This window comes from Harpia harpyja, chromosome 3 (assembly GCF_026419915.1).
Source record: "Harpia harpyja isolate bHarHar1 chromosome 3, bHarHar1 primary haplotype, whole genome shotgun sequence".
Taxonomy (NCBI): domain Eukaryota; kingdom Metazoa; phylum Chordata; class Aves; order Accipitriformes; family Accipitridae; genus Harpia; species Harpia harpyja.
Genome location: NC_068942.1, coordinates 6,717,765 through 6,738,982, shown reverse-complemented (window position 1 = coordinate 6,738,982; position 21,218 = coordinate 6,717,765). Strand labels below are relative to the sequence as shown.

General features: G+C 39.8%; 1 protein-coding gene across 1 annotated transcript in view; it reads right to left on the bottom strand.

Moving 5' to 3' along the window:
• Positions 1-12,883: 12,883 nt before the first annotated feature.
• Positions 12,884-21,218, bottom strand: part of LOC128139202 (ribosome production factor 2 homolog) — a 28,101-nt gene continuing 19,766 nt past the window's right edge. Inside the window, 4 exon segments of the mRNA XM_052781270.1 lie at positions 12,884-13,543; positions 13,854-13,998; positions 14,980-15,082; positions 19,954-20,053. Coding sequence (XP_052637230.1) covers positions 13,361-13,543; positions 13,854-13,998; positions 14,980-15,082; positions 19,954-20,053 — 531 coding nt within the window. The 3' untranslated portion in view covers positions 12,884-13,360.

The following is a 21,218-nucleotide window of genomic DNA, read 5'->3' as shown; positions in this document are numbered from 1 at the left end:
CGCATACTTCTCTGCCTCACGCTGGAAAAGGAAGAGAAAAGCTGTAGAGGAGGAGATGGGTTTGGGGAATCCATGACATTACTATGATTTGCTGAGATGTTGATTGAAAAAATAGAGATCCAGCAAAATTATTGTTATCTTCTCATCCGGAAATTAAATGTGAAATTTTATACTTTTGAGTGACAAAAAGAGAATGTAAGGGAGGCAAACCCTGTGCTGCTGGGAGAGGAAGGCCAGGTCTCTGCAAATTTCTGTTTCCAGATCAGAGTTGGCTAGAGGCAGCAGGGAGGCACCACAGTAATCCCTGCCCATTCTCACCCAAAATCCTGTGTAGCACAGCATGCTCATCAGCCCTCTCATCTGCTTTTTCCCAGCTGTGACTTTTTATCTCCCAAGCCCTTCTGTCTCCACACTCATTTTGCAACCCACCCTAACTCTCTGAGTCAAACCATTTCTCCTCATCATTTCAATCCCGAACTTGCGACATTTTCCATCTTCTTTCCCACCTTTCCCTAACTTCTCTTGCCTCCCAAGACTTCCTCCTTTTCCCCTACTCTCACACTCCTCCACATCTCCAACCTTCCTACTCCAAGAAACCGCAGGCCACAGGGCACACCTTTTGCCGCCAGTCCTCAGTGCAGGCCCTCGCATCTGCCCCAGCTCCTTGACTTCTCCTGCTCTGCCTGCTCAGAGCAGGTCTGCTTCTCTAAAAGTCATCCTTGGTAAGACACAGGAGGTGGAAAGCCATGACAAGTCTTGGGAAACACAGATGTGAGGTAGGTTTATTTGAATACTTCTTCTCTGATAACTACCCATTAAGTGGTAGAAGACGGGAATTAGATCCCCCTCTTAGTTTTCTCATCTGCAGGCTGAACAAACCCAGCCCTCTCAGCCTCTGTTCGTGCAGTGTATCCTCCAGCATCCTGACCATCTTGGTGATCCTCCCTAGACCCTCTCCAGTTTGTAAATGTCCCTTTTGCTCTGGGGTGGCCCAAACCAAACACAGTACTCCAAACATGGCCCCATAAGTGTCAAATACAGGGGAACAATCACTTCCCTCAACCTGCTGGCCATGCCCTTGCTAATACAGACCAGTATGTGGTTAGTCCTCATTGCTGCGGAAGAAACTGCAGATGCCTATTCAGCTGGTTGCTCACGAGCACCTTTCTGCAAAGCTATTTTTTATCCTGTGTATCCCCAGCCTGTACTGGTGCATGGGATTATGACATCCCAGCTGCAGGATTTTGCATTTACCTTTATTGAACTCTGAGGTTTTTATTGGCCATTCAGAAGGAACTTGCTAAGCTGGAGGAATGACCCATCCCACCCTCCAATAGACTGACTGCTTTCTCCAATTCAGTGTCATCCATGAGCTTTGTGAATGTGCAAACCATCCCACTGCACAGGTGGTTGGTAAAGAAGAAAAGCAGTAGCTTCCTCTTAGTATTCCCCGGTCTTAGTGGAATTATGATAAATGGACTTGTTCTATCACTCATAATATTTTCTGGCAGGAGTTCCATAGCTTAACTGCGTCTGTGAAAAAATGCATCCTTTTATGTGCCACCTATTTCCTGTAACCTTCATTGGATAGCCCCAAATTAACTGTCTCTTCCCATACAAGAGCAACCTTTTTCTATTAACCATGTCCATGTCATCCATGAATTCATATACCTTTGTGATATTCCCCTTCAGTTATATCTTTCCCAGGCTGAAGAGCTGATTCAGCCATTCTTCCTATAGAAGCCATTCCATATCACCTTTGCCCTGCTCTGAACTAGTTCTGTTACAGCCCTTCTCAAGGTAGAGGACAGGGACAGCTGAACTGCACACAGCAGTCAGGGAATGGGCACAGTATGAATTTATACAGCAGCAAATTTTTGTACTCTATTTCATTTTCATCCTACTAATTCTTACGTCCCTGTACTAATTCTTAACATTTCCTTTGCTTGTTTGACTGTGAGTATCAGAGTGACTTTTTCATTCTCTAATGTAATCTCAAGGTCTCGTTCCCGTATAGACATGGTTAGCTCAGAACACTTTTTTTTCAGCTAGTGTCAGGTTTGTTCATCATTTGTACATACCAACACTGAATTTAATTTGAGTGGCATTAAAATGACACCCTCAGAAGAGTCTTCTGGATATCTTTGCAGGTGACACTCATCTTTACAACACCAACTTATCCAACATCATCAGTAAACTTCGTCATATCATGTTATCAAACTACAGGCTATGGAAGAATTTGAATATAGCCAGTAACTGGGAAGCAAAATAGCAGGTTAGATTCAATACTGAGAAACATAAATGTGGAAAACCCCTTCTCTAGGTACATAAAATAATGGTCTCTAGTATGTTGTTGTCATTAGAAAGTTCATTAGAGAGAAGAAATCTTGGACTTACTTTGGCTCCTTCTCTGGCAGCAATAGCTCCCTAAACAATAATGTCTAACAGGCACATAGAACATTAATCATTATTAAGAAGAGAAAATAAAAAAGAGAGTGTTGCACACATCAGAATTAGTCATGCAACAATACCTTTGATACTACATACAAGTCTGTTCTCAGAATATAACAGCACTAGAAAAAATACAGAGGACAAATTAGCAATATGATACAGCTTCTGTGTGAAAAGCATTTAAGTTGATCAGGACTTGTCAGCTTGGGAAAGAAATTGGGAAGGAAACTGAGGCCTGTAAAATCATGACTGGCATGAGACAGGTGAAGGGAAATGTTTATCTGCTAACTCTCAAATAAAAGACCTAATGGACATCCAAGAATATGATCAGGCCTCAAGTTTAACCCCCAAATTACTATTTCATTCAACAAAACTAAATTATGTAACTAATCAATACAAAGTGTTTAAGATGCCAAAATTATGTACTTCGCTAACCAGTAGGAGAAGCCATACAAGAAAGATGCAGTAACAACAAAATACAACAAACTGGAGATTATCTCCAACTCAAGAACTTTATAAACTGCAGGTATCCTTATACTTGGAAACAATGGGAGAGGTATTGAAATAAAGCTCTGTTGAGCTTCTCCCTGTTTTCATGCTCTTTTCCAAAGCACCTGGAACAGGACACTTACACTCATTTTAAACTTCCAGGGTGAAGCACAAATGCAGTTCTCTGCTACCACAGACACTGCAGTTTATTTTCCCATATTTGGGGAAAGCGCACAGACAACCCATCCAGCACAAAAGGAGTGAGTCTTACCTTTGGAAAAGTCACTCTCTAAATATGTCCCCGCAGATTAAAAGAACTCCTGATGTGAATTTGATCCTGGTTGTTCTTCTGGTCTTGTGACATGGGTGAAAATTTGAAATGGGTAGAAGTAAAAATGTCAAAAGCAAGCACTGTGCTTCCACCTAACTGAATTTCTTTTTCTTCAACTTACGAAACATTAGCATTGATGTTTGCCTTATCAGCACGTTATACTGAATATAAAGGCATGAAATGTTTCCATGGTCACGCATCAACTTTATCTTATCCCCAGAGTTTTCATTCAACGGGAAGCCTTGGCTTTTCATTCAGATTTGGAACAACACAAGGTTTGAAATGTTGCAATTCCCAGAAATTCTGTTTTCCTAACAGCTCGTTCCTCATCACAGACTGACTATGAAATGCCAGTGTGTTTGTCTGGAAAGGGAAGGTTCGTGTCATAGGTATCTTTATTCATAAAACTGCTAATCCTTAGTAAGTCCACTGAGATCTCTCCCTCAGGAGGAAGCTGGAGTGGCAGTGAGCTCACTTAGATTTTCTGGTCCATGGAAGCTGGACCCAGCAATTCTCATATCCCAGATCCAAACTATTTATCTAAAACAACAAACCACTTTAATCACGCAAGTACTTCTTGGCAAGCACAAAATATAAAAGAGAAATAACGATTCTCCAAACAAAGAAACAGGAATGCTTGTTCTCATTAAGGGTTTCCCTTGAATTTTACTCAGCAGTAATAAGAAACAGGGTTCTCCAGGGCAGACTGTGTTCAACACTCTTCTGCAATGTGTGATTGCAAGTAAATGGGAGCCCTTGAAGGATAACATCTTAAGGTGTCTTGGTTTTTGTTTTTTTTAAGGAGAAGCTACTGCAGTGCAGGAGAGCCGTGTTCCGTCTCTGAAGAGCCATGTGCTACTTCAATATCTTGGTGAGGACTTTTTCTTTACACTGTTTTTTACTATGCCTAGCACAACAGAGTTCTGGGATCCTTCTTGGAGGAACCTGGATATTACTGTCCTACAATAAATAAATAATTGTAAGCATTCAAAACTTGTTCTTCTTGAAGATTGGACTGTGATTTGGATAAGAATAGAATAAGATTTAAGACAAACCTCTCCAGCAAATCTGCTATAAAACACTGTGTCAAGTAAATATAAAGTTGGGAAGTTGTGGTTTGCTTTTGGGTTTTTTTTTACGTAAGTCTCAATGGGACCTAAGACCTTTTACAAATGGAACATGATTCATGATACCTTGGTAGGAATGATATGTCACTTTATACTGCAATGCACTTATGGAGACCCATGCAGCTATGTGTGTGTGGGAAAGGGACAGCTTTCTCTGTGTGACATATGGGAAAAAGTCTTAAAGATCTTGCTCCAACATTCAGTTTACAATTGATGGTTCTTTCTTTCCTGCAAAAAACTTTTTTCATACAGGTTTCAAAATTGTTTTTGCAGATATGAGTAAGTATCATATAAGTTTTTATCTCTTTTTTTCCTATGTTCCGAGTCAGACGTTTAGTTCAATTTCCAAGAGGGGACTTAGAAGACCTGAAAGTTTCTGATTTCAGTCATCTGGCTTTTGCTGTGAGAAAACATCTCTGCTAATGCCTTGTCTTAATAGTTTGTCTGTTCTTTCTTAACACTCATTTGTTTTGCTGACAGAGTTAGGCCCATGGAAACCAGCTCTTTACCTACTAGGTTGAAAAGTTCATCCTGTTCTCCTTTTTAATAGAACACCAAAACTTTCCTGCAAACTCAGCTTGCAGAATCGATTACAAGTCTAGTGTAACTGGCTCTGACTAACTGCTGGCACCATTTTAATAAACCACAAATTTTGACAAGTTTTTTCCTTCTTCTCTGCTACCATTTAATACATCTTTTCCTCCAGGCATACCAGTCAGGTAGTATAAATCTGCCACAAGCATGAGTCTCTAAAGGAACAAGACTTACCTTTGACAGAATCTCATTCATGAGACCATCTTTAGGGTAGACTTACCATGTCCTATGCAGCCCACATGCTGAAAAAGCATTTCACCTTTCACTTTTTCATAATATTCCTTTAACTATACTTTTTCCTTAACAGGGACAGCTTTGTCTATACACACTTAAACTCTTCAGTCACTTTACGACGTAAGCTACAGAATAGATTTCCTTCCAGGAATTGAAAGAAAAGTAACTGAGACCCTAATCAGCTATCACCTCCTGAAAACAGCAGCACAGGTCTACTGGAATTTAAATGAAATTTAAAATATTTTTCATAACTGGAGAAAATAACTAAATCTGTCTTCAAAAGATTTGAGGCTTGTGCTAAGATGCAGTGTTAGCTTTCCAAACATAACATACCACCATGCAGTATTTCTGATCGTGCTCAGACTAGAACAAGCAGAACTTAATCTTTTATTCAAGTTCATTAAACAAAAGCATTCAAAGCAGCTAAAAAGGTCTCATTCATTGCCATAGCTCCATAGCATCAGAGCGAAAATAAGTATGTTGAAAAATCTTCATAGTGGAGAAAATCCTTCCAGCTAAAAGAGAAGCCACATAAGGAGTTTTGTCAGAAGGTTACTCCAGATGGAAAGGAGAAGTTTCCTGAATATTATTTTGAAGGTTGCCTTAAAACCAATCTGAACAGGTTTCTTCATGTTTTGCTAAAAGGCACGCAGATGAACTAGTGTCTCTTTTACCACTGACCAGGGCTGGCTCGTGTTGGTCTTTGTTGATAAACCTCAAAATTTCTGAGAGGTTTTCTTTGCAAAGAAAATCACAAATTGTGAGTGATTCCACTTAGGTCAACTTCTTTCTGGCCAAGCACTGTTTGCAGCTGCTCCAGCTCCACCACAGCACAGGCAGCACAGACTCTGGCCACGGGAAGGTACGTGAAAGCTACCAACACAGACCACACCGACACAGGAAACTCACAACTTTCACATTTTACCTTTGCTCCCAAAGCAAATACCTTCTGAAAAAGTCAGTTAACCTTTGCTGTCACATCAGTAAAATGGTGTTAAAAGTCATCTTCTTCACTGGAAAAGTTGTGATGAAGCTTAATGGCAAATGTAGGTCCCCAAAACTATTGGTTTCCTTAAGAACAGACTCAGAACCATAGTAATTCTCAAACTCAGGCACCATCTTACAGATATTTCTGTAAGCAGCAATACAAGCGGCAGGAGTTCCGTCACGTCTCCCATCCCACTCCCAGCCTTTTGCTTCCTCCCCAGTGAGGCAGTGCACCACCCAGCTGTGCTGTGAGCCAGATTGGGGAACTGATCCAGCTTCAAAACAAAGAGCCCCCCCTTTTCTCCCCCCACCTTTTAAAGCCAGTTCAATTCCCTGATCTGATTGCCAGTCCCACAAACAGCCGCACCTTCGTAACTCCTTACGTCAGCACTCCTGCTGAACTTCCCACATGGTGTTATCTATAAAGCGTTGGGTTTGTGTGTTTTTTTTTTTTAAAGAAATATCATTATGTATGACCTGCTACCTTTGAGAAACTGGAGAAGGCTAATGGCAGGAAGGGTGGGTATCCCTCTCTCTCTGCAAGGAAAGCAAGAAGGAAATGCTCAGCAGTTACCGGCTCTCTGAATCTTTCTTTAAGTGAGCCTTTCTGCTCAGCCCTGAAGAGACGAGCATCTGGAATGCAAACAGAAACCCCTCACTCATCAACTACACAGCGCACTTGAGTTGAATAGCTGTTTGCCAACAATATCCTAGAAGCCCTTAGGTATCTCAGGTATGTACAGAGAAGAAAGGAGAAGAAAGAAAGAAAAGAAAAAAAGGAAAAAGCACCTACAAACTTCTTTTCACGATGTAAAAAATAAAGCCTGCCTAATATTTCATTCAGATAACCCTAATGAGTAAGGAATTACTCCTGTGTGTAAAGTAAGCCAACAGGAGCTGAAATCTACCACCTCTTATGAATTAAAAGCTTATTACTCTTTATTGGCATGCTGCATGTGCACTTTGGAGGGTCTCATTAATTCTTCATAATAATCTGTTTTCACTTAAAAAAAATAAATGGCTGTGATGGGAGGTGAATGCAAGTTCTGCATCGCACTTTTTGCAGCAAACCATCCCAATACAAGCTTCCCGATACAGCAGATGTGACTGCCTGTCTTTTGGCAGCAACGCATGCCAAACAGCTTTTTGCTCATAAGAACCAGGAGAGCTCAACTTTGCTTAGAAATGTTTGGTGTGAATTTATACTGCTAAATACCTTATGTTTCTCTGTTGCATTGGGACTAGTTTCTGTCACACACAAAGGCATGACACACCAGGGGAGAGAGGAAATATTTTGCCTGAATCTTTTACTCCACTTCATTTCTGCGTGCCCGCCCTCGCCTCCCCCCAGAGGAGAGAGCAACTTCTGAGCCAGGGAGCTCAATTTCCACTGGAGAAAAAGGTTAGCGACTTGCAACCAAAACTGAAAAGATGTAACTACTTAAGGACTTTTTTGGATTAAGAAAACAGGAACCCTGACTTAGTACAAGGAACACGCCTTTATCTGAAAAACAGGCAGGGAGGGAAGAGGCTTTTAAACTACCTTTTGGCAACAGCTGATATTAGGCCCCAGTGTGCCTATCTATGGCTAACATACATAGTTGCTGCTGCAGCAGTAATTCCAGAGCATAAAGCAGCATCAGTAATTCTCCTGCCTAGAGGCCAGCAGCAGTGATCAATGGTTTAATTTTGCAGATTTAAAAAGGGGAGAAATAATGGCAGCACCTAAAGCAGCCTTAGAATTGATCATACAGGGCTCAGCCTTAAGTGAAGGCCCTTTCACAGCACGTGCTGAGCGCTGCCTTCTCCATGGAGTACACATTAACGTTAGGGAAGAGGGAAGTAGATTTTTAAATTCATCTTACTTTGCATTGCAGCACTGTATATGTAAAAAAATCCAGTTTATCATGCATTGCTCAGATCTTTGCAGGCAATGTAGCACATGGCAAATGTATGCAACTCCCTGGCAGGAGGTAATCAACCCAGGATCTCCTTCTGAGTCCGCTGACCAAAGCCTGGCATCCCTTCCACTGGCACCAACAGGTCAGTGCTCTTGCTCACATCCTCCTACTTTGGTAACAACTGGAGAAATGAGCCTGCTTAGACCTTTCCTGAAGATTTCCCTGCCTGACCGACATGCCTAATACTGTAGTTGACAGGACAGCTCTTCATCTCATCCTCTCTTTTGACTCTGGCTCATGACCTCTGGCTTTCGAGTTTTGACTCCTGACGCTGAGCATGGCTCTTGATTCCTTGTCTCAGTATGTCCAGACGCTCTCAGTAGGTGTCTTGATTGTTACAGTGATCAACTGAACAGGGAATTAAGCAAATAATGATCAGTGCAGAGTACAGAAGATAACTGAGAAAGATGAGGGAGACCAATGTTGTGACCACTAGTTGAGCAGAAAGAAGAGATTACATGTAAAAATCACCATGAGCAATAAAGGACAAGATTCAACTTCTTGCCAGCACAAAGAGATGATCTGGACAAACAATAGGAAATGGGTCACTGCAGCTGTGTCTGGTTTGGTTTGGAGGCCGTAAGAGTGAAGGAAGTCAAGAGAAGAATATTGCAGCAAACAAAACAGAAGACAGTTAGGGCCCACATGGGTGTACTTGGGTATCATGGACGGAGTGAAAAATCCAAATTTTATAGGTGTTGTGTTGCATCACAGGAAGAATTACGGGATTACCAAGGGGGAAAGAGGGAACATCATGAGAATTTGGGGGAATGTCAGTAACCACACATGCTTTCTGTTAAGTTCTGCTCAAAATTTACCTCTACTTCCCCTGAATTACTTTGTGCTTATCTTAGAGAAGCAGGAAAAAAAAAAAAGATCAAGTAGACAGACTATGACTGAAAGTCGAAGAAAACAAGAACAAACGAGGAACAAACACCTTAGAACTTTCTTGATCATCTTACATCTACTGTGTTCACTGATTGCTCCGAGTAGATGATTCCCACGTTATTTAGGATAGGGCTTAATCCCAGATTACCTGTAAATTTTTCCTCTCCCAACACCTATCCTCATCTCTTTGCCCATGCAGCAATTAAGCAATTAAGCCCCTCCTGCCTACCATGACCTCCAAGATAATAAATTCCCAACCTTGTCAGGTAGGTCCCTCAGAAACCCTATGTATTCCCAAAATGTCTTTGCCAGCTTCTCCTCACTATCTTCTGCATAGATGGCATGAGCAGCAAAGCTGTTCTTCCTGTACAGTGTTAGCCGTAACATTCACTTTGAACATTCATCACATTCAGGAGCCTCATGTTTCTTTTCCTTGTACATTTTTAGGAAACCTAACTTCTGATACAACTGACCTATTTCTCAGCTACGTCTTTGGATTGCACCTGGGATGTGTCAGCACTGTTAGAGGCACTTTAGCAAAGTCCAAAAGGAGGAGATAAATTGCACTTTGAGACAGGGGAGAACTATCTGCACCACATGTAATACACACATTAATACGTATGGCTATGTTACATACATTATGCACAGCTAGCATTTTCCACTTCCTTCTCTTTAATAATGAAAATGTCTCTAACACAGTTCTGCTCTAGTCTCCTTACACCCCCTCTTATATTTGATAGCATCTGAAAAAAGCAATGATCAGCTGTTTTTCCCCTGGCTGGGGGACGCAGCAGTCCGTGCGATACCAGGTATGCCTGCGATGTCTTCCCTTCACACTCTTTTCTAACCCACCCCAGCTGCAACCAAGCCAGTGGGGGAGGGAAACCCTCCTAGTCAAACCCAGAAAGCACTTAGTGAAAACAAATAATGTTGCTAAGGAACCATAAAGATAAACTCAAAACACAAAATCCAGGAAATAGAAGGGAGTTCATGCATTCTTTTCAAACACACACCACTCATTGCCCTCAGTGCTCAGTCTGTCACATTAGCACGGAGCTAAGGCTGTGGTTGTGTGTGCCCAGGACTGATTCCCAAAAATGTGGGAATCCCAAGAACCTAGCACATCACGCCATTCAACAGTATCTACCTCTCTTCCTGCCTTTTTTAATTACACCACACACAAAAAAAAGCCAAGTAAATTTACAGTGCAGGTAGATTATAAATTCTATGTATATCATTAGTTATCTATAAAGACACTAGCCTAGTTAACAGTAGCAATGAAGATGCCAGCAGCACAGCTGGGCAACATCAGCATGCAAACCAAGGGTCCACAGAAGGCACAAATCTTACCCTCCCTGCTGTTGCCATCCTGCCAGCTAGACTAAAGACAGCATGGGCTCGACTGCTGATTTGCAACTCCACCTCCGTTTTACCGCACAGGTACAGCCTCAGGAGCCATGCTTTGCCCACAGGGACTTTCTTGAAAACAAATTTATTACTATGCTTCACCCGTAAATAAAGCTATCTGCTGTGCCTTGGGAGGTAAGAAGATGAAAGCCAGAGGAAAGGGGTGAACATGCCAACTATGCCTTGCCCAAGCCAAGCAGACCCTGGGGCCATATTTATGGTTTCAGAGCCTGGTGAACTCTGGAAGCAAGGCGCAACTGAGGCTAGGCAAGCCCCTTTCATCAGCTTCCCACTGAGCACCGCATGTTCTATTCCCCATGCACACAGCTGCATTGCAGCACCTGACAAATTTGCTCGCACTTTAGAAGACACTGGGAAATAAGAACATGCCACTAGAAAGGTTATATTTAGCCTTCCTATCTCCATTCTCGAGTTAAATCAGATACGCAGAATGTAGCAATTGCCTACCATGCAGAGGTGCAGTTGTACATGCCGTACATCTGAAATCACATTAGCCACCAGCCTTGTGGCTTAATCAGTGCTGTGCAGCAAGGTTGAAACTTCTCTGAAAGAAATGAGGTGAACTCAGTTGCTCATTTGGCTTCATCCTATCTCATCATACAGAGATCAGAGTGGTTCATTTCTGCCATGAAAAGCAGGAGAGCATTTTCACTTCCCACTCAGAGTTTGCACCAAAATGGCACCAATTCAAGTTGTACAAAGTATTTATTAGAAATGGAGCAAATTTTAATCCTTGCTAGCAACATAACTTTAAACTGATTAGTATGAAAAAGCATAGCCTAAATATCCTTACACTACATCCAGGAGTATTTCCCCTTGCCTCGCATATCTAGTGCATTTTGTCCACCACGTGGCTTTATTTCACCAGTAGAAAAACTAAGAATAAAAGGGTATTCACACAAACAGCCACAGGGGTGGGACATCAGGCACTTCAGGTTCCACCTCTTGGCAGCAGAGACAAGAGACCCTGCAAAGGGTGAATAAATGCACCTGCATTCTCCCCATAGACCGATTTCCTGGGCTCAAGGACTTTGCACACTCAAGGACTTTGCATCTCTCTGAAGCTGCACAGTAACAACGCTGAGCTGTCGGAAGATGTAGTAGCCCTCACCTGTCCCAGTTTCCTCTTCATACAAGGAGCAAACCGGCAGCAGCATTAAACAAAACCAGTGCCAGGATGCAACAGCTTCTCTCCGAGGGCTACTACGGAATAACTGTCTCACTTTTTACAGTAAGAGGCAACAGCATGTTAGATGATCTACATTAATGCTATGAAATTCAGTTTTTAAACACCAAATTAAGCACCAAAATTAGCTTCCAAATTAGGAAGATACAATTTATAATCTCTTACAAACTTACAGTCTTTTAGTCATAAAAGTAATAGTAAAAGTTCTTAAAATACAGCATGCCCATGAGTACAGTTCTTCTACAGCTATTACCAAACATGGCTTTCAGTCAAAAACATAGCGATTTGTACTTCAGAAAGATATGGTGGGAAATACAAATCTTAATTTATCTAGCTTATGGAATTATCAATTTCTCAAACACACAGTTGTAGATTGGAGAAAAAGATTTACAGACAGCTATGCAATTTATTTTGTGTAATGATACACAAAAAAAATAAGGTAATACATTGAAGATAATTACGTTTGTGCCCTCAAAAAGATCCCAAACTTTTAAAGCCCTTTCTTTTTCACACTACAAGTTTTATCAAACCAGCACAGCAAGAACATCATGTGTGGCATTTGCACAACCACAGTTACAAGCCCAACAGCTTCCATCCAGGATGCAGAAGACAAGTGAAAATAACAAACGGCCTATTTCTAATGTGACACTTCAGCTGATTACACTGAGAAAACTAACAAGAAAAGATGAAGTATTAAAAAATGTAACTAGGATGAGCAAACTTGCTGTGTTCATGATAAAGTGTGTACAATTTTATCATAATTATGCTAAAGGGCAAAGTAATAGCTTCCAAAGAGACAAGTAGAAGAAAAAAAGCAAGGTTTTTCAGTATGTTCCAAAACATGGAAGGAACACCACGCCAAAGTCTAAGTTCTTAAACTCTCATCCCCTTTACCCAAGTCTTTAACTGAGTCTTCACTAACTCATGAGCACAAACTTAGGAGGAAAACAGGGTAAGAAGAAAAGACTTGCACCTTTCATGGTTGCTTCACACACTTTCATTCTGAGCACAAATCAAGCATCAAAGATCGAAATTCAAACTGTAAAGGTTTCATTTATGCCTAAAGCAAACATCAGGTACTTTGCTACCATGGTGATGAACACAGTAAAAACACCTTAATTGCTCCCGATTTTGCAAGTGTAAAGTAGGGCTTGGTGCAATAGTCAAAAACATAGTCTGGCATCAGACACATATTGCGAGTTCAGACTTTAGAAAATGGTTTATAGTTTATTGAGTATTGCAGTTGTGCAAAACCTAAATGAAATAAACAATAAATGAACAGAGAAGTTGTGTTGTGTATATTATGCATACACACTACTCTGGTCCTGTGCAGAATTTATAAGACAAGTTGATTGATCAAGGGCTCCCAACATAATAGCCATAAAACTGTTCGGGAAATGAGTCACCTGCTTGAGTAGCATATGTTTGCTAACACCAAGAGAATAAATACTCAGCTTTGGAAAACTAAGCAAGTTATATCAATTTTTTTTATTTTAAATTACCAAGTTCCATATTAAAGCTCAATACTCGCATGTTCCCTTTAAAATGACAAACAATTAAAAAGATTTTGTTTTATATAAAACTAAAGCTAACAGCAGCTGAATCTTTTATGTCCAACACATTTATATTACAATATATATATATATTAAATGTGAAGGTACAAAGTTTTCAAAGCTGTTACAGACTATGAAGCTGATTTTGACTTTTTGGGACTAACCCCACCATCTTCAGTTGACTTCTCTGCTGGCCTCTTTTTTAAACCTTTCATTTTCCGTGTCTGCAGTTTACTAAGATCTTGCTTCTGCATGTGGATTCGACCATAAGTTGTACCGAACACATCATGGGAGATATTCTTTTTCTTCTTAGGCTGTAAGGGAAGAACAACATTAGTGTTTCTGAGTAGAGAGTGCCAAGAGCTCTGGTGAGAATCAAGTGCCTAAAAGCAAGGCCGCATACACTGTCTGGAGCTTAGAGATTAAGCTTTGTTCTGTATGTTCTATATGCTTCCAGGGGAGAGTTTGTATGCCAGCTGATCACCGCAAGAGTGCTGTGGCCCCAGAAATCTCATTTGGCCTAAATAACAGTAAGCTTTGGTCAGATATACAATAATTAATACTTCAGCTTTTGCTCTGATTCACAGATAGATCTGGAAGTAACATACTTTCCAAGGTACATACCTTCAGGGCTTTTGGTTGTTTTAAAGACAGCTTATAAAGGTCATCCGAAGCTAAATGTGTCCTCCTCATAACCAGATCTAATGAAGGTCCCATCTCTTCCAGTTCAATTCTTGGTATTTTACAGCCAGATTTCTTCAGAAGCACCCTAGAAGGGCAAAACAACCAAAATCAACATTGTCCTCTGTGATAAAGGTTAATCTGTCTTCCTAAAAGGCAGGTTCAATCCTGTAGTTCGGAAGGCTATTGAAAACAATTGCTACTGCTAACTCTATTATTGAGAAAGATGCCTGTCAATAACAATTTATAATGTATTAAATCTGTCCCATCACAATTTGAACACATCCAAAATATAACCTGGCTAATGTAACTTTTTTTTTTTTTTAAATGAGACCAGTATTACTGTTAAAACTCAGTCCCAGTACCCTGAAAGCCCTATCACTCCTCAAATTCAAAATAGTGCCCTGGGTATGAACAGACGCAAAAAATATTTACTATTGTTTACAGCAAAATAACCTGAGTGCTAACCGAGAAAGCTTTTTGTTTATTTGTTTTGAAGAATGAGACTGATAAAAGTGATTTTGTTATAAGGGAAATCAAAATCTCATGGAACACAAGCTGTGCATGCTCACAACCTCCTAAGGCAAGGCCATGAACTGTGAGGGTAAACACCAACACAGCAAGAAAGATTGTCTTGTCCTGCCTTTTCCTGGTTCTCTGTGTGCATCACTGGCTGCAGCCTACCACCTGTCGTTCTCTGACAAGCCCCTCAGTGAGGACAGTCCTAGAAGTCAGCCTGAGAACAGACTAAGTCTATGAAGCCTAAGACAGTACTCTGAATTCACCAAGTTAATTCACACCACCTTACTAATCCAGCCATATGAACGAGCAATCCTCCTCACTAGAAGGGGAGCTCAACTAGGAAGGAAGCAGCAGGTTTAGGGCTTAAGTGTTTTCCTTCTGCTGTACAAGTTACTCTGTGTTATGCTGGAACACCTCTACACAGTACACGTTTTAAATGCAGCAAACTATTGCTCAAGCCAGTTCAATTACACAACTACAGGCTAAATTTGGGGAAAAGTTGACAAGCGTACCAAAAAGCAAACAAATAGATAAAACACATACTCACTTATAGCTTCGCATGTAAATTTTCCCATCTACAGCTGTGAAATGCAGAACACACTCTAAACCAGCCAGACGAATATTGGGCACGCTAGGACCTCTGAAGAAATCTGAAAGAATATTTTAAAAGAATGGATGCCAGGTTTCGTGGCAACAAGAAACTGCATGACTGTAACATACAGATGACTAACAAATTGCTTACAGATGACTGTAACAAATTGGTTTATTTCATAATGGACGCACATCACATCACTGATGTAAGCTCCTTACCTATATAAGGATTTTTACTGCATCCAACTAAGCAAGGCTATACATGGGATGGCTCTAGAAAAGCTGAATCTGTATGTTTAATGGGAATCTCACAAAATAACTGCAACTTAAAACTGCAGCCCTGCCAAAACATGGGACAGAAACTTAACACTGCATGTGTTCGCTCCTGCACTGGTGATACCAAACGTGTATGGAAATCCCGACAGGAATACAGTGACTTCCCAGAGATAATTTGGTAGCAATATACATGCTACCTAAAAATAAGTGCATGGAGAAGAGCAAAAATACTTTCAGAGCAGTAACTTAGCTTTATTAAGCTAATTGGGATAATTGCATTTTCTATTCTTCTAAATATTCAGCTCTAAAGTCAGAAAAATGAAATGTATCTTATTTTGTGTTTAGGCCAGTGCTGCTCAGCTAAACAGAGATCAATACAGAGAAACCATTAGTTCAGGTATCTGTTTAAAGACATCATTCAAAAAACTGATACTTAACATTCTTAATCAGAGCCAGATTTGGAAGAGTACAAAGAAGGATCAAACCCAGCACAAAACAGATCAAAACTGTATCTTGTCTACTCTTACCTACCTTTTCTTTCTCTGACTTGGGGAAAATTTTAGTTTAGATATATCGTTTCTTTCAAACCTCCCCCACAACAAAGCACTTCTGTGCTCCATGTAAAGCAGTATTCATCATTACAATGTTTTCTCTATTTAATAAGCAACATATATCTATAAAAATAAGACACTTGAAATACTTGCTTAGTTTGCAAAGAGAACACTGAAATACAGGTTAAATACAAAATGAGCCATCTCTAGTGAGGTTCTTTTATCAGGTTATCAAAAAAATACTGTGCAATCAGAGAGCTTGCAATAAGCACAGCAATCTGTCCAACATATGCAGAGGGTGGAGAAAGAATGTGACCTTGACTTGGGGAACAAGGTGTGCTAATAAACATGACAGGGCAATGCTGAAACACAGCAGAACTGCTAACATGCAAAACACATCAGTCTTTTCCGTTCTGTCCCATTTTCAGATCCCTTGACTTTTCCTCCACTACCCTTTTCAAGAGTATCAGCACTGGAGTGACATCCAAAACAAAGTCTTGCTGGCAGGTATCAGCTGGAGTCTAGCCAGGAAATGTCCTTGGTCAATTAAATTCTCTCCTCTTGTGGGTTGAGCTTGTAGTTAGAGGAAGAGTTGTAAATACAGTACTTTGTTCGCTTCTGGCATATATATTCCCTTCGACTAGTTCTCTGCGGGTACACAAGCTTACATTTACAGTGGTTTTATTGGCAACATCTCCCTTTCGTATTTTCCTGTGGCATCATACATCTTTCTACCCACAGCATTATCTCTTCCAACAAATGCAGGTGGTCAAGAATTTCTGTTTCCTGGCAATGCTGAACAGCTGCAGAAACCGTACACTTCAGTATACCCAGAGAGCTGAAGTTTTTTTAATGTACTCTTAATTTACAACTCTTGCTTTGGTTGGACTAGAGACTTGCTTTCTCCTTTCTTTCCATTCCTAGTTCTTTCTCCCCCTTGTCCTCAACTTGTTTCCAGCACTTCTAATTTACTTTTTCCTGCAGAGAGCTTCACAGGATCTTTCCATTTCCAGATTAAATTCCTAAATTATTTTGGAACACCAGTCTATGCTTCTTTTTGTATCAATTCATATCCAAAAGCTGGTAACACTGTAACCTATGTAGCTAAGGTTAGCATTAGCTGAGTTCAAACTCCATCCCAGCCATTTCCCAGCCATCCCCTTTCTTGGCCAGAAGGAACCCACAAATCTTTTGAGGCACTCAAAAAAAGTCTGTGTGAGGAAGGCTGTGTGAAGAACAAGCTGATGGTCAATCTGAAATTGTAGAGATCTCCTGGAAACGAGCATTTTAGAAAGCGTATAACAAGTCACGTAGCACCTAGCCATTTTTAGGATGAAATGGGTATGCAATAACAGAACTAGCAAGCTGGCAGTGTTGTAAGAAATGAAACATTTTATAAATACAAGTATAAAAAGTTATTAGAATTTCATGAACTGCATTACAAGGACTTACATCATAAATGAATTCCTACGCTACCACATCAGTAGGCAACGAAAACCAAAAGAGAAAGAATGGGATGTCTTTGTCTTTCAGGTCCCTGAAGAAAAATGCAGCTGCCATTTATTGCTCCTAAATAACTCCTCCCACTTCGCAATTTAAGTGGACTATAGGGTTTGGTTACCATGAAGACAATAATTCACCCTTGCATTTAATTTTACAAAGAAACTGCTGTAAGATGATATTCCAAACATGCACAAACCCTTTTGATACCACAAAAGCCAATTAAAGCTTGGTTGTTCACCAGCATCACTGGCATCACATTGCTCTGGCAACAAGAAGCTGTTAGCTATCTAATATTCCTTCTGGGATCCCAGCAATATTGCTACAGTAACAAAATATTTGCTGCTGTTGTTATAAAGACATTTTTCTGTCTTTCTTAGCAATAGAGTGGCAACTTAAAAGCACCATCTTTTGCAGGAAAGAATCAGTTCTTGCCTATCAGTTAAGGGCAGTTTTGAAGCAGATCAAATTATTACCCAAACGATTTTAATTGGTTAGTGATACCTTCAAGCCTTTACACTCCTTAACCTTTCCCTTTGTAAATTGTTTTGCATCTAGGTATTTCATAGAAGTCAGCAGAACATTAAGACCTGGAGTACTTGGAGTACATTCAAGAAGATAGGGTGTCAATTTGAGTACATTTGACTGCAGAGTCATTAAAGGCAAATAAATAGGAGAGGAGAAAGGACAGATGAACATCAAAATAAATAGGAAAGACCAGTTAGTTATTTGGCAACTACCTAACGATGCATGTCTTCCATTTAAGGTATCGAGCTGTTTGATCATGGGGTGCATGAGCACATCTGGATGCCAATCACCAACACTGTGCAGATGCCTGAACAAGATACACTTCAGAAAGTAATGCACCTGCTTCCTGCAGTGTAAATATTCATTTAGAGCAACACAAACATGCAGTATTAAAACTCACTTATCTTTGTATTCAATATTCACCCACGTTCAAAGGTTTATAAGTACAGTTACTAGCCTTTCACCTACCCCCAAGAACTAGTCAGCAGTACTGAGAGGATACAAATTTTCTCCTCTCCTGCTCCCTTTTCAGGCTCATTCCAGATGCAACACCTTGCTTTAAGGAATTATAATACTAAGGGGGGGGGGGGGGGGGGGGGGAATAAATCTCATTTTTAAAGTCTCTTTCTAAAGAGCATTCATTTATCTGTTTGCCTAGAAAAAAGAGCCCAACCAATATTTATTTTACATGACAGGGAGATCTTGCAAAGCTGTAAAAGTTATGAATTGGTACAACCCAAGAACGGAACTGAAAGAACAATACTGTTCTTATTGGGCCAGTTTCAGTATTTCACCAGAGGTTTAAAAAAAAGAAAAAAAAAAGTAATCTACTTTTAGGAAGCCTATTAAAAAGAAAAAACACACCACCCTACTTACTAGATCTAGTTCTACCAAGCAAGATGCATTTTTTACGTGTCAAGAGATACAGCACCATATGACTTCTATGTCACCAAAAGCTACCCTAAGAAAAGTGTAATTTTTTGTAGTTTCCCAGAAAAAGAACACAATGTGCTTTTTCTTCCAGAGCCTCCAACCTTGATGTTGTGGACACATATTTAGCTAATGGTAGTAAGAGCATTCCAGATGCCTTTAGAAGGCCTTGAACAGAATAAACAAGAAGACAAAAAAAGAAAGATACCAATTAGAAGAACACAGGTGCGCATTCCACGATAAGGGGAACTTGGCACAAAGAACCTCAATTCGGCAGCTTATCTTGACCAATTAGACTGAGACAAGTTTCGCATGTTTTAGTTGATATAACCAATTATGTCCTATGTTTATGCGCGTGTACAGAGTTAGTATAACCAATTATGTCTTATGTTTATGCGTGTGGACACTGTATGCCTGCGTGCGGCAACCAATCAGGGCTTTCAAGGAACTTAGAGAATTGTATAAGAATGATCTGCTATGCTCAATAAACTGGCGACTTTGATCATCATATTGGTGTGCTGTCGTCCGTCCCCGCATGGAATTTCTCTACACCTTGACATAGTAAAAAACTTTACACCAGTTTGTTTACTAAGCTCCAAGCCTGCCTTGAAGTTATGACACAGCTATCTGATTTTTACTGCACATGTTCTTTTCATGTACTCTAATCAATGGCACTTTTGTCAGAATTGGTCAAGTTTCCAACAGAAAATGCTTTCATTATAAAAACACAAGCTCAGTTATACTGATTTGACTTTTTTGTAAGCAAAAATATCCCACTTTCTGAATTAATCCACTGATTTCAGATTAGATACTTCAAAAATATTTGGTTAGAAAAGTGATGATCCAGTACAATTACAAGGTAAAGACTTTTTGAAGAATGCCAGAATTTTCCTACAAAGTCATGAATTTTAGTGAACATAAAGTTTCAACTTCAGAGTCTTTTAGGCTAGTCTTTTTTTCCCCCCTAACATTCATGATCATTAGTTAACTTTAATTTCATGCGACATGAAACTCACAAGTGCATGTACTTGTTCTCCTTCTGTGCTGAACATAAGCAAACATTTATTGACAAACCAGCATTTCCCAACGAATCGTATTACTACAGATTTATGCAATCCTACTGCTCAAATAATCAAAATACTGACCAATAAGAAGGCTCTTCAGTCTTCTGTATTCCTCATTTACATCAAACATGTCACCAGCAAATATCAACATCGGTTTTGTTCCTTCAGGACATTTACTGTTCTGCAGAATAAGAATTTTAAAACAGAACAAAAATTCAGATGGTGTTAGGGAACATATTATCGACTTAATAGGTGGTTAGCCATTCAACACTGAATGAAAAGTTATTGTGACTTGTGATCAATATGGGCAGAATAGACACCTTTTTTTTTTGTCATTGAACAACACTGTATGTGTATGGAAGGACTTCGTTTTTAAAAGGGTGAATTGTATTATTCTTTGTGCTGGATTAATAAAGAGAGATTCTTTACTATAAATTGTATAAGATAACACCTTCCAGTGAAAACAAGCGAATTTGACTGCAACTACTAACAAGAAAACTAAAGTTAGAGGCAAACAAGTCTATTGTACTTTTGACACTGCAGAGTACATGAAAAAGACTAAAGGAATAGTTTAGTCACTCACCTAATTTTAATTCTGGCCAACAAATACATTTACTTAACTATAACTTCCCTGCTATAAACAATGTTACGAAGATACACACTACAATCTGACTTCAAGGGGAAGATTCACCTTTATAAACCGTAATTTCTTCACTATCCCTCTAGACTGTCCTGCCAATTTATATACTGTGATGAGAATAAGGACCATAAAAATTCCTTATTTTTGCAGTGTATGAACCGCTTGATACAAAAGTACACACACATGAAATATGTTTTAGTCTTGCTAAAATGAGTCTAACATAGCCATAAAAGGTGACTTTTCTCTGGGTTAAAATAATCAAGATGTTAGCTCCCTGTCTGAATTAAGTATAGCTCCCTGAAAACTGGCATTTATGTGCTACTGAAAGCTAAAGAAAGTTTCAGAATCATCTCAGTCAGCAGAGTGACCACCTTTGGTTACAATTTGAGAAGTGGGATTTCAGTTTTCAAAGCCTACACCAGTTTATATAGGAACCTACCATGAGCAGAACCTAAGGCATTTTGTAAATGAAACTCTAATTTCAAAGGAAAATATTAGGAATAAACCAAGTCTAAAAAAAAGAATTTGCAAAGAAAGTTCCAAGCTTGCTCAAAACAACCAAAATAAAATAAAAAGCAGAGCATAAAAATAACATTCTGGGGTACACAAATTAGAAATCCTCATATACTGCATGAAAGGCTTTTTTAAACAACCCCTGTCCTTACTTCAAAGCACAGAAAAAGCCAATGCACCAAAAAAATCCACC